This window comes from Lepeophtheirus salmonis, chromosome 7, assembly GCF_016086655.4.
Source record: "Lepeophtheirus salmonis chromosome 7, UVic_Lsal_1.4, whole genome shotgun sequence".
Classification (NCBI taxonomy): Eukaryota; Metazoa; Arthropoda; class Copepoda; order Siphonostomatoida; family Caligidae; genus Lepeophtheirus; species Lepeophtheirus salmonis.
This window is the reverse complement of record NC_052137.2, coordinates 13,203,912-13,217,799: the sequence shown is the minus strand read 5'-3', so window position 1 is coordinate 13,217,799 and position 13,888 is coordinate 13,203,912. Positions and strand designations below refer to the sequence as shown.

The 13,888-nt window shown below is 31.5% G+C and overlaps 2 protein-coding genes across 3 annotated transcripts; both read right to left on the bottom strand.

Annotated features, from left to right (window-relative positions):
• Positions 1-3,404: 3,404 nt before the first annotated feature.
• On the bottom strand, positions 3,405-8,339 carry LOC121121998 (sodium/hydrogen exchanger 6). 2 transcript variants are annotated; one of them, XM_071889993.1, is made up of 6 exons: positions 7,959-8,079; positions 7,583-7,881; positions 7,148-7,518; positions 6,468-7,091; positions 5,641-5,814; positions 3,405-5,578 (listed from the first exon to the last, which is right to left on the bottom strand). In XM_071889993.1, exons 2-6 carry the CDS (start codon positions 7,860-7,862, stop codon positions 5,285-5,287), a joined length of 1,743 nt encoding a protein of 580 aa, XP_071746094.1. In that variant the 5' UTR covers positions 7,863-7,881; positions 7,959-8,079; the 3' UTR covers positions 3,405-5,284. The 2 variants fall into 2 exon arrangements, 1 of the variants encoding a protein (XP_071746094.1); XR_011781121.1 differs by having other exon boundaries at positions 3,647-3,786; positions 5,221-5,578; positions 7,583-8,339.
• Positions 8,340-8,436: 97 nt separating this feature from the next.
• Positions 8,437-13,778, bottom strand: LOC121121999 (uncharacterized). Its single transcript, XM_040717008.2, has 8 exons — positions 13,638-13,778; positions 13,300-13,580; positions 10,914-11,181; positions 10,155-10,340; positions 9,933-10,083; positions 9,634-9,874; positions 8,855-8,932; positions 8,437-8,792 (listed from the first exon to the last, which is right to left on the bottom strand). The coding sequence occupies exons 2-8, from the start codon at positions 13,353-13,355 to the stop codon at positions 8,582-8,584; spliced, it is 1,191 nt and encodes a 396-aa protein (XP_040572942.1). The 5' UTR covers positions 13,356-13,580; positions 13,638-13,778; the 3' UTR covers positions 8,437-8,581.
• Between the last annotated feature and the right edge of the window lie 110 nt (positions 13,779-13,888).

Sequence of the window (13,888 nt, the reverse complement as noted above, 5' to 3'; positions counted from 1 at the left end):
TAAAAGCCCAAAAAAGTGCTGGTTGTCTTTGCCACAAAATTTCTTAACTTTTGGAGCCCAGATTTTTGATCTGCAAACAGCCCGGATCTGAACGTATACAATTTCTATCTCTTGAGGAGGGTCGAGTATGAGGCCTGTGCCAAGTATCATTCGTCAGAGGAGAACCCGAAAAAGTCCATTACCCGTACAATAACAAAGCTGGTTCCATGTAAGGTCGCCCGGGCCTGCCAAAGCTTCCGGCATCGTGTGGCTGGGTTATCAAGAAATGCAGATCTCATTGTAAATAATTGAATGTCATTAAACGATTAATCAATAGCATTACAGCATTTCAATGATGTATAAATGATAATATTTTGAAGGCACAAGTATCATGCAAAAATACATTAAAACATGTGACCCCTGCAAATATGTAACTCTCTCAATGTATATGATGTGGCTCTCTAAGACGGACTCCCTAAGAGAGTCCAAATTATGTTAAAAAAGAACCAGATAAATTATGAATAACCCCTAGAACCAGTAGTTTCCTATCAGGGCTGTCAAGACCGACAAGTGGGTGATGATAACTTTAAACTTATTTCATCAAAGTCCAAACCAAGAGTTAGTTGAACACTCTGAATGAAAAAAATCGTGATATTGTTAGCATTAGCAACTTTTATTTGAATCATGTTGTTAAATAAGGACAACCCAAGAAACAGCCGTCCAAAGGACACATCGATATAGCTGTCATTGATCATTCTAGATTGTCTTTAGTCTCTTCAGCAGCTATGAAAATGTCCTTATCTCCAATTTTCTCTTTAATTTTGGAGATTACATTATTGCTGGCAACATTCATTAATGCTGCTTCAACTTCGGACAGTTCTACCGCCATATTTCCCCATAAATTTCGAGAAGTTGGGGTTCGCCAATGTAAAAAAAAAGTATACTACTTTAAACAAGCATCTTTAAGAGGTCGGTTTTAAAGTTAGATTTGCGAGAATCATCGTGTTTCAGATGTTGTTGTTATTCATTTATGTTCTTGATATAGGAAGAGGACATTAAGTGTTGTTTGACTCTATGTGAAAGGACTATAATGGTACTTACAACGACATATTCAACAAAATATTTTACTGCCATACGGCTGGGTAGCTCCAAAGTTTATGGTCTCCATTAATTTCAATCCAGATCTAGAGATTTTTTTAGGCATTTCACTAATAATATTAATTATGTTTTACAAAGGTAGGCGTTAAACTATAGATTTTTTATTAGAGGGAGATGTGATGACAACAATGATTTGGTAAAGAATGAATAAATAAGAAAAGAGCAAACGCAACAACTTTTTTTCCCCTTTTCTATTCTCAAAACAGTAATTTATTGAAACTTGCTGCCTAACTTTAATTGTGATGTACATAGAGTTGACATGTTTGTAATGAAAAAATAGCACGAAGCAGGACAGCAGCTATAGGTACATATGGTACTACTGAATGAAGATCCTTGTTTTTGTTTTACTTTGTTTTTTAATGCTTCTTCAGTAAACATTATAGTATTACATTTCCTCCACCTAACCAAGGAATCTTGTGTGAAGAGCATATAAGTATAGTAAGGGCGTGAATCTACGTGCATTGATTTCAAGAGACAATAATTTCTCCCGAGTGCGTTTTACATTACCAACGTCCATTCGATTAATCTTTTCATGTTGATAAAAAATGCATATTATATGATTTTGAGGAGAGAAAATAAATTACTACTATAAAGAGGAGAGCCTTCTACATTTAAAATAGCCTTGGTACAGGGAAAATGTTGTAATCATATTCAAATATATTTATTTTATTATGTATTTTTAAAACAATTTAGACCAAAGATAGGCAATAACGTATATTTCGGAGGGAGAAGTGAACATCACGGCGACCTATTAAATAATGAAGAAAGAAGAAGAAAGAGCACACGCAACAACTGTTTTTCCTTTTATAATTTTAAAAAGTAGTTTTTTCATTACAAATATGTGAACTCTGGCATGCCGTTACCTCGCTAACAACAAAATACCCGACGTATTTTGTTGTCAGCTGTCGATTGCATCTTCTCCCCTTGATACGTTATGTCTACTTCAAAAATTTATTCTTTTTCATAAATAACCAAAGTAATCTGTTATTCTATACATATGCTTAGTTTCCTTGTTGTATTTAAGACTATTCAAACTACTACTCTTTTAATCAAATATTACAAAGCAATATTATAATGCAGTATCGAATAAAATACTATGTAGATTTTAATTTTGTGTAATTTATTTTAAAAATGGTGGAGAAATAATATGACAGTGATAGTCTGAGAGTACTTAAGATATAAATAGCAGTTGGTATGATTGACTTATTTGGCTAACTACCAGAGAATTTCGGACCTTTTTTCTGTTTCTTTTTGGAGGAAAGGCTGCATGATACAATAAAGATAACAACGTGCTGGATATCCATAAAAGAACAATAACAAAAAACAAACAGAAACAGTGCTGAATATTCGATGCTACAAACACACGCCTGTAGTATTTCATTAATACGACTACCTTGTTATTTCTTAGATCAAAAATATGTATGTGATATAAATAAGAGAGCAATGACAAAAACAAAAGAGAAACAGGGAATATATGGTACACCCTGTGACTGTTTTTACACATAAACTTTGCTCTAATAAGAAGATATATACTTCACTCTTCTTTTCTTTGTTAATATGAGCTCTTTATTAAATTGAATTCTTTTCTGACAATCAAGTATGCAAATATACGAACAGACAGATAAACATTATTTTATTAATATCGTATATATATAGTTTATACTATAATTTTCTTAGTAAATTGGAGCTTAAAATATTACACTTTATAGGAACACTTAAGGGAATGTATGTTTTCAACGTTTCAAGTTGGATGTTGTAATAATAATATATCTCTGAAATACAAGGACATTATGGAATAATATATTCAATTCCACAAAAAAAGATTCAATTTATTTCAGACATGAATTAATTATCGAAATTGACAGACTAAAAATAATAAATCAGGAGAGTTGTGTTTTTAAAAAAAACCTAAGTAAAGGACAAAAGTATCTTCTACGTCTCTATCCCAATGGCCCTGAACAAGGAATTCTTTTTTATGTAGGAATAATTTAGTCTAAAAACGTCTTTTAGAAATCACTTTATATATAAGGACAATAAATAAATGATAGAAAAAGGTTATTAGATTTATGAACTAAAAAAATATCTGGAAAGGGGGTGCAGGGGCGTCCGCATCCTTATATTTTAGAATGGACTTAGTTTTTGGAATTTTAAAAAAAAATTGAAAAATTAAATTTTATAAAAAAAAATCAATTTTTAGGAAACAATATTTCAAAAATTAAATTTTTTGGAAACAAATTACAGAAACTCACAGCTATATACAAATAAAATTTAGGGAATATAATTTTTTATTTAATTTCAAAAATCTACAGCTTTTTACAAAAAGTTAAAAAAAATTCAAAAATTAAATTTCAATAATTAGATTTTTTTTGAAAAAGAAATCTTATGTTAAATTTTCTAGTAAAAAACAAAAAATCCTTAATGTGGGGGGAGGGTACAGCCCAACCCCTGCGGGCGCTCCTTGGGGGGGGATGGCTCTATTATAGGTAAAAAGATTACAAACTGCCGCTATAAACAATCTAGGAGTATTTCACTATAACTTAAGATAAGATGTCTTGTGAGACTAAACGTCCCGAAGTAGATCATGTTTGATCTTTATGCATATGTTGAAAATTTGTATCATGAATGGAGGCTATCATTTCATTGTAATTCCTAATTTATTTATTATGTACTAGCAGTAGTAACCAGCATTTCCTGGAGTTATTAGGCTTCGACAAACGGATAAATTTTATTTTAATCATATATAAGATAACTCCCGAAGACATCCTTGGTGTTACTCTCCAAGTTCATGAGCACACTCACTCAATACTTGGATGTTCTGTCCTCAAGAATGAAAAAATAATGAGAAAAAATAAATCATTTGACGTGATGATCCAGAGAGTACTATCTCGCTGCGCTCGCTCGCTATATATGCTCGTTGTTAAACCTACTTTAAAGTGACATTCATAATTGATTTAATGTGCTTTCTTATTTTTTGATAAGAGCTTTAGCTACACAGACTCATTGTTAAAAATAAGTCCTGCCATATTTCATTTATTTTCACATAACATTCTTATAAAACTCTATACATTATATAGTATAAACCAAGATTAATAGAAATACAACACTATACCATAACACGTGTACGACTGAGTTCCATCATGCTTTTTAATAGTGACGTCAGAGAATATGATTGGTTGCGTGTTATGTCAAAGTCTACCCGTCTTGACCAGCAGTAGAGTTAGTAGTAGGTATATATACATTTTCTACATTAACAACGCTAAGTGGGAATGTACCTCTGTTTCTTTGTCTGAGGAGGACTCATTTTTAAGAACAAGCCTGCTAAAGCTCAGCACCTCATATAACAAAGAAAAGAAAAGTGGAGTACATATACTTACGGTTGTAAATCCAAAGCATTTGTTAGCGTGCGAGTTTTGCGGTTGTAGGAAACCTGAACAACATTTTTTTTCTCTCAATCTGTTATCATTATTAGGGCTGTAAATCACAAGCAAATGTTGTATTAAAAAAAAAGAAATTGAAAAATAATATGGTATTCATATTGTCACCCTGACAATATGAATAATTTTGGAAAGGAGAGCAACTTAGCTGACATGATGTTACATTCAAGTAGCTATGAGATTAAGGAAATAAACACAAATGCTACTCCGTATCAAGCAAGGATATTTTAGATCCTCAATTCTGGGCAACGATACTCTCCGTAATTAATGAGCACACACACACTGGTGCTTACACTTTATATATAGAGGTTCTCTCCTCAAGAATGAAAGATATCTTTAAAAAAAAAAACACTGTTCAGATTGCCAACAACAAAAACAAAAATCGCAGGCTAAGAAATGCTTAGGATTTACTAACCTAATCATTATTCTTTCATTCTCGAGGAGAGAACATCTAAGTAGGGAATACTGAACAAACTATTGAGTAACTACATGTGAGTGTGCTCATAAAAAAACGGAGAGTAACTCTGAGGATTTGTTGGGGAGCTATATTCTATATTAATAAAGCAAATCTATAATGTTAGAGCAAAATGTATCCGTTAATCGATACCTGATAACTCCAAGCAATGCTCTATACTACCTCTAGTATTACGTATTTTATTATGAATTTGAAAAACAAATAAATCCTGATCACCATTTTTACATTGAAAAATGCACTATGGCTCCAATCTAGAGCGATCATCGTCTTGAGTTCTTAATTCTTGAATGATATCATTTGCTGCACCCACCGACTCTATGGCTTGATTCTCTCCACTAAAGAATTTAAAACAACCATTCTCTCCCTCAACGGGACTGAGGGTGAGAAGGGGTTTCATAAACCCATAGTCAAATTGTTTCCATTTCTTAGTGAACCATGAATGGTTTTCCCAATTTTCCAATTCACTTTCCTCACTATTTGAATCTCCATCAAGATTATTGTCTCCTCTATTATTAGAGACACCAACAGGTATCTGATAACAAGGGCATAAAACATTTATTGATTTTTTATGTGATCTGCGCTCATAGTACTCACATGTAGAACAGTCAATACTGAAGTAGTAAATCCTCCACAAAAAATAACCGAGACGATAGTAATCAAACAAGTCGTTGTGAAGAATATTTGTCTTATATCACCGGCTGTATTTCTGACTGACAATGCAAATGCCATGGCTCCTCTAAGTCCAGCAAACCACATGACGTGTTGAAACTGGAAAACAAAAAATGAGCATTAATAAGGAATACAAAAACACTATGCAACAAAACTTATCTTTTTTGAGTCCGGGGTTTAATGGTTATTATATATTAATACATGCTTTTATGTCAAGTAGCACGAATATCAAAAAAATTTCTTTTGTGGTCTTAGATTGAATTTTTTTAAAGAATATTAAAGATTCAGAATTATTTTCAAAATGAGGAAAATAAGTAATGAAAGCACAGCTAATAAAAATGCATTCAACCTTTCCGTATCTTGAACCGAACTTGAGAAAATCATTTCCAAGTGAAGTTCAGGAAAAAATAGCACCTCTATTTTTGGGCTACATACATGCTAAATTTGTTTTATAATAATTGAAGTTAACTTTTTTAAAAAGTCTTTAATATCTATCAAAGTAAAGTCTTTTTTGAATTAGCTCTTTTAAGAATAAATAATTATATAATAAAAAGCAAATTTTAACCATTTTTATTTATTTATTTTTTTCATGTTGAAAAATGAGTCTTAATGCTTAATATGGACTAAAAAAATTGCACATAGACCACAAAAAAAATTGTAATTTTCATTTTGATAATAATTGACACAAAAGAAAATATAAAATAACCATTAAAGCCTGTACATAAAATGGTGATACGTAGTGAATTCGTTACCTTAAAGGGTATTGATTTTTTTGAGTTGATATTTAGCAGAGCACTTAATGGATAAATATTCAGTGCTCTACCTAGTGCGATAGAAATGAAGGCGACAATAATGAATAAAATATCAAAACGATGCCTTGTGAATGTAAAGAGAGAAACCCCTATATAACAAAAGATAAAATTTTCAGTAAGGAAGGTGAGAGTTTCAAAGAGCTGTTTGCTTCGTCTCTTGGATTCTTCAGATAAATTATGAAAGGTATAATGAGCTTGAAAGATCCCACAAAAAAGAACTGATACGATTCCTGAGAGCCCGCTTACTTCAGCCATTAGATAGCTGCCATAAGACATGAGTGAAAACAAGCTGGTCTCTAACAATGGGTATTCCTTCAATCTAGTGAATTTTGTTACAAGAGCAGTAAGTGCTCCTGATAAAGCTCCTAAAATGATGGACCCAACAAAAATACGAAAAAAATCCAACAATGTGGTGAATAGAGCATCTATTTCAAAGAGCTCTCCATTATTCTGTGATATTAAAGAATATTTTTCAATGGCTCCGACTAGAACAATCGCGACAGCATCATTCAGTAAACTTTCACCCAACACCAATCCATGAAGCATTGTGTCCACTTGTAGGTCCTAAAATATTAACAGACATAAAATTGCGTTCAAATTTGAGAAAAGTATATATGTACATTAAATATAGCCAAAACAGTTACAGGATCTGTAGCTGAAACAATTGCTCCAAAATAGAGAGCATCTAGGAATTTCAGGCTCTCTATATTACCAATTACAACGACTAGAGTATATATAAGGGCACCGATCACAAATGTAGAAATAACTGTTCCACAAAGTGCAAAAGTCAGGATGGCGGTCATATTTTCAAAAAAGTGTTTTTTTCTCATGGAGTATCCAGCATGAAATATAATGGGAGGCAATAGGATATAAAAAAATATTTCGGGATTAAAAGTAGCCCTCTGGAGTATTTCATCATCATCTCCTCCCAATATGAGCTCTCTTTCATCATTTGAAATGTATCGATAGTCAAATTTATAGACATAACGATCTGAAATATGAGAAATGGTTCGTATTAAAAAAACAATTACAAGCATGATTTTGATTTTATCTACCAGATGTTCCGTTCAATGCTAAAAATATATTATCTGGAGGATTATCCTTGTAGGAGTTGTATGCAGAGAGGGATGATGGAACCACATTAATGGTGGATGAAACTGTATTAGAACCAAATTGACGCAGAATAAATCCAATTAAAAGACCGTAAATGACGGCTAATCCTGATTCATGAAGGAAACGAATTCGTTTATGCTTAAAAGCCCAGGCTGTTAATATTGTTAGTATAAGGAGAAAACAATAGAGAAGGATGTCTAGACTATCCACCACATGTCCCATGGACTTTACTTGATCAATTCTATAAAGGGATAAATAAGTCTAATTAATTAAGGGATGCGTATGAGAGCAAACAAAGCAATCCTGAACTTTCCTCACATCAATCGGTGAACCTTTTACATTCGTCAAAACAACAAACAGTAATAAGGAGAATAAATTAGTGGTCTTCATCCTTAACTTATGATAGAAAAGTGAATAATAAAGGACTCAAAATTCAAACATTTCTCCAAATCAAACAGCTGTTGGGATTTCTCTTCTTGATTTCTTGGATTTTTAGAAAGCAAGGGCTCCCTCTTCAATAATAACTATTTATTATTATTTCTCTATCTTCCATAAATGTTTGATTATTATCCTATTATAATAAATATTTAGTTGGTACCCGAGACTTAAGAGTGATATTCTTCTATTGATCCACTGTATGTATAATAAATACATTAAGAACAAAGAGGACTATGGTTCATTCTTTAATTCTTTAGTGAGCTTAACTAAGAGCAAACCTTGGATTTATTTTTTAAATAATGTTAAGAAGCATATATTATATCAATGTATGTAAAATAATAATTAAAAAAATGAGTAATTAACGAGTTAATTTGGATTTATTAGATGTCTTTTGTAATACGCGTACTACATAAATAATCAGTTGGACAAGGGAAATAAAGAAATAACCCGTTCAAATGCTAATATTTTCTTGACTTTAGTCATAGGTTTCTTTTTGGTCATGTTTAATTTACACATTTGGGTATGGGTCGACGATCTTCAAAAGTCCCATCCTTTAAACAGAGCAAACTAAAGCTCCCTCCCAAACCGTTTTCTAATCTTTTCCCATTCTCACATCGATAGACAAGAGGTTTCCCCACTGGAACACCCTCTAAACTCTCTTCCGATGCTATCAGTCCGAATGATGTCTCAAGATTTGGTATTTGAGTGCACTTCCTTGAAGATCATAACAGAAGCAAAATAATAATAATAATAAATTCTTCAAACGTTAAAATTACCTATTTCTTTCCTTCGAGGGTAGGGTCATCCTTGGTTCCTGATCACAAAAATGTTGACAGGTTAAATTATTTGCTGGTCTGAAATTAAACACCATATTTAAAAAAAACGAAATTTACATAAGATCATACATAGAGCGTTTTCATATCATCATTTGTTCATGTAAGCCATTTTGGGGTACATACAAGTAAGTTTTATAACAATAAAATCCCTTTTTTCATTAGTATTAAGGAAAATAGTAAACTATTGCTGTGCATTTGACTTTCAAAATGGGAACAAGAAATAAAAGGACTTAAACTTCACTTTCTATCCCTCTATTGCCTTGTGTTAATATATATCAAGCCCTAATATGTATTAAACATATGTTTCTACATCGTTATACAATCTTATTTCCATAGTGTAGATAAAAATTAACTATTACAATGGAAAGAATAAGATATTTTTAATCTAAGGAAGTAGCCTATTTTTGTTGTCCCTTATCAATCAAAAAATATATATTTTGCTTAAGTTTAGCCATTTTATAGGGATTCTCAGCGCACATTTCTTTGATTTAATTCAAATATCACTACTTATAATGGGGGTTAAAGAGTATATAATGCAGGTCTTAAGTTTGTATTTACTCCTTAAACCAATTGATGAAGATTTATTGGAAATTTGTCCATTTTATGTAATAAAAATATCAACTATGAGCCCTCAAGATGGCGTCACCTTCAATTAGGATGCAATTTATGACGTTAGTGAAAGCGCACTAGAATTTATAGATATAAATATTAATTGAAACCTATAAAAATTTTCCAAACTATGCACGAGGTTATCCTTATGCTCACAGCGATCCATGAGAGTTGTTTCAATATTCTCAAAATTACTCTCGTGACTTTGAAGAATATTAAGAGTTTTATTTCGGATTGATAACAATTGAGAGACGGATTGTCGTAGATCTTTTTGAAACTTCCCATATATCTCAGAGTTAGAGACAGCAATTTTAAGATTGTCAATCGTAATTTGCATTTTATCTTTCTCATCTAACAATGAAAAAATAATAAGTTATTTTAAAATGGTGTTTTGACTCAAGGTACTCACTCTCAAGTTGATGTATAAAATCTTGAAGTCCTTCAACTGCTTTATTTTTGCATTGTGCAATATTTAAAACCATGGATTGAACCGTATTCATGAGGATTTTAACTGCTTGATCCTTAGCTCTTGTTAATTCCGCATCATCAGTCCCTACTGCCTAGGAATGTATCAGTTATATCAGTAAGGGATAATCTTCTAGGGTAAACAAGATAGTCAGAAGGTGCCTACCTTTAAAAGACCAATAGTTTCTTGTTGCGATTTTATCAATTTGTCCTGAGAAGTTAGTTTGATTGTAAAATGATCTTCAGACGAGCTTTCCTTGATGTTGTTCTTAAACTGATTCACCACGTGATGCTTCTTAATTAGAAGCTTTTGAAGCTCCGTCATTGTACCCTCTTGATCTTGAATTTCCTCCTAATTATAATGAGAAGGATAAAAATGGACAAGACCTTTTAAAAATGGAATTATTAATCCATTTAATAGATAGATCAGGGATGTCCGCAGGGAGTGAGCTGGAGAGTCCCCCCCTAAAAAAGGAATTTTGCCCTTTTACTAGAAATTATGCAGCAAAGCCAAAAATTAATATTTGAATTTTTTTGTGAGTAGCTGTTGATTTTTGAAAAAAAAAAAATGAAAAAATTTAACATATGTAATTTCATTTTTGAAATTTTATAACAAAAAATTCAATTTTCTGTGCATCGCTATGGATGTTTGAAATTTTTTTCCAAACAATTTAATGTTTCAAAAAAATAATCCAAAAAATTTAATTTTTTGTGAATATCTAAGGATTTTTGAAAAAAAAATAATCCAAAAACAAGATAACCCTGCGGACGCCCCTTTAGGAGAATGTACTACAGTTGATCGAGTATTTGTATATGTGTAATTTTTGTTCCATAAGCCATGTACATAATAATATGTGAATTAAATTGAATTTGCGTAAAATATCTACATGATAAAGGAATTCATATGTTCGAATTACTCACTGACTTTTAATAACTGTATAGTCTCATCCTGTTGACTGAGTTGGGCTTTGATTAATCCACAATCATTGGATCCAAAATTTGTTCTCCTACATATATTAATTCTGTCTTCTAAATGAATGACTTTCTCTGAGAGTTGATTAATCGAGGTCTCCCTTATACGAAGTTGATTTTCACATGAGTTTTGTTCAACTCGTAGTGATTCAACCATTTCGTTCATTCCTCCGGTTATATTCTTTTTAAGGGACTCAATCTCCTTTTCTTGATTGAAGACTCTAAAAAAAGATAATTGGAGCCATTACCTATATGAGCTTTTAAAATGTCTTAAAAACAATATGTGATTCCATTCTAAAAAATAAGTTCTTACTAAGTATTGTACATATTTCTTCAAAATTTCTTGAAATGCGCAACAAAACGTCATCATTAGAATTCAAAATTACATTTAACTTGAATACATTAAGAGTATTTATGATTTCGGAGAGGCAGAATTTGCTTTTTTTATATGTACTACCAAACATTTGAAGTTGACTGTGTTTTGGGGTTTTTTTTAAATCTCTTTAATAGTTAGCCCTATTTTAATTGAAATTTCTCTATTTAGCATAGAAGTTCTATGCTACTTTTGATGTAGAAAATAAAGTAATTCTGTATAAGTGACTCACGATGTTTTTTAAAGCAGAAATAGGCTTTAAAAAATCTCCATAAAATCTGTTTCTATTGATTAAACTCACAGTTTTAGGGTTTTAAGGGTTCTAGATTTTTTAAGAATACAATTCTAACCTTATATCCAAATGAATTACAGGCATTTTTTTATGTTAACCAACTTTTTGTTTCATTAGTCATTTAAGAATTAACGTTAGAAGATATTTATAAGTTTCAAAGTGTATTTATTCAACGCAGATTATATTCTTTAGTTGGTTTACAACTTATATAGTAAGATATACGTATATTTATTCAATATGTTTATAGATGAAGTGATTTATACTAACATCACCAATCAAAAAAGAATTCTAATTTTTGTTGGTGCCCTCTGTCTTAAAATTACTCCAGTAAAGCACCTCATTTGATTTTTCTGAATTTAGACAAAGGTCACATTCTTACTTATTGCAAACTATTTCAACGATTTTGGAAATACAGTTCCATTTTGGAGTAACTTTAAGTCACAAGTTCAAAAATATGTTTTTAAGTTCTGCAATATCAGACTCTCTCCTAAACAAGAAATATGTGCTAAAACAATCTTGTCTGACTTTATTAAAGGCATGGACAGTTAAGACATAAAAATACTGGCGATTACATACTTAAGCTAAGTTCAGGTAGTGGTTGTGGGTTTCTAAAGCCATGGATTAATTAAGGGGGAAACCTCCAAGTCCTACTAAATCGTCTTTCAAAAAGAAATTTCTAGTTGTTTGTAAGTGTTTTTCAGTGGAGAGGTGTGTGTTGTGGGAGCCTGCAAGAATGACAACTTTTGAAAGAGTTAATGAATGCTTTCAAGTTGGAGGTTGCATGAACAGGGCAAAAGATTTGCTCAATTGTATATGTCCTCCTCTTCTATGTGGATATTTTGATACACTCTTTCTTAAACTCACTCCTCCTCTTGAGCTGTATTTGATGTTGGGAGTGGTTAATCAAATTATTGATAGACTGAATCTTGTATTACTGAATTTAAAAATATATTTTTGAATTTGGGATTAATGTTACTCGGAAATTGCAATATATTTTTAAAATTATTGAAATGTTCTGCAATAAGGAAGGTTGTGAGCTTGGTTTAAATTCAGAAAAAGCAAATGAGAAGGGTTTTTTCCTATTAGAAGCAGTGCTCGAGTAATTTCAAGGCAGAAGACAACATCAAAAAATTTGGTCTTGTTTGGCTCGTGTTTTTAAGTATAAATCACTTCATTTGTAAACCAATTAGATCATTTAATCAACGTTGAACCTTTTAGATACCTTCTAAAGTTGATTCTTTAATTATTTATGAAATAAAAAGTAGGTTAAATATAAAAAAATGTAGGTAACTCTTTTTCATATAGGGTTAGGATTGCATTTTTTTTTTACATTCCAGACCCCTGAAACTACCTGAATATAATAACTACAAACATATTTTATTGAGATTTTTTTCCGAACTAATTTATGTTTAAAAAGCACAGTGGACTGTGATTTTAGTCGAATGGGTATTTTAAAAAGGATGGAAATGCATGGTCCTAGAAGCTTAAAAAACATATGATGCATGCATGATATAAATTCTTAATGGAGATGAATATAATTTGAAAATCCTTCAATTATGAAATGTAATATTTGTAAATAATTTTTTGCAAGAAATGACTGCACATTTTCATTCATTTTAATCGGATTAGATACTATTCAACTCCTATAGTCTGTTATATAAGATGATAACCAACCTTTCTTTTAGATCAGAGACTTCCCGTTTACTGTCCTCCATGACTTTTTTTATCATTTCGATGCTGATCTTCAAGGATTTTATTTTGGGCCTTGAGGGAATCCAACCTAATCCTAGTTGAGTTGAGTTTGTCAAAAGTAGACCTAAAGGAATTTTCCTGATTGGCCAATAAATTCAAAGACTCGTCTAATTGTGATTCAGTGAAATTAAGTCTTTGTCTAAGGAATTGAATGAGCTTATCTTGATTCACAATTCTACGAAGGAGATTGTGATGGGAATGCTCTAACAAATTATTGAAGAATTAGATGATAAGAAAGTCGGTATTTTATTTAATTTTACCAATGGTGCTTAGATCATTTGCCATTCCATTACTTGTGAGAAGAAGAGTCTTATCTCCATCGATAAGATAAATATCTTGGTTCTCACAGTGCTTTTCATTTTTTGAGGCGTCTTTAGACTCCATAGAACCAAGAAACGTCGACAACACCACAAAAAGACTCCAGTAACAAGAGAACATATCTGTTGAACACCTAATTTATCGCAATGGCCAACATAAATTAAATTAAGACGTCGTATTTAAATAAAAGAGA

What these genes read in the sequence shown, in the direction of transcription:
- LOC121121999 (XM_040717008.2), bottom strand. Translation starts at nt 13,355, where the DNA reads ATGATAAAAAAAGTCATGGAGGACAGTAAACGGGAAGTCTCTGATCTA. An exon ending in GTCTCTGATCTAAAAGAAAG is followed by an intron (nt 11,182 to 13,299) that starts GTTGGTTATCAT and finishes ATCTTTTTTTAG; the next exon opens with AGTCTTCAATCAAGAAAAGG. An exon ending in AGACTATACAGTTATTAAAA is followed by an intron (nt 10,341 to 10,913) that starts GTCAGTGAGTAA and finishes CATTATAATTAG; the next exon opens with GAGGAAATTCAAGATCAAGA.
- LOC121121998 (XM_071889993.1), bottom strand. Translation starts at nt 7,862, where the DNA reads ATGGGACATGTGGTGGATAGTCTAGACATCCTTCTCTATTGTTTTCTC. An exon ending in CTGTTTTGGCTATATTTAAT is followed by an intron (nt 7,092 to 7,147) that starts GTACATATATAC and finishes TTAATATTTTAG; the next exon opens with GACCTACAAGTGGACACAAT. An exon ending in AAAAATCAATACCCTTTAAG is followed by an intron (nt 5,815 to 6,467) that starts GTAACGAATTCA and finishes TTTGTTTTCCAG; the next exon opens with TTTCAACACGTCATGTGGTT.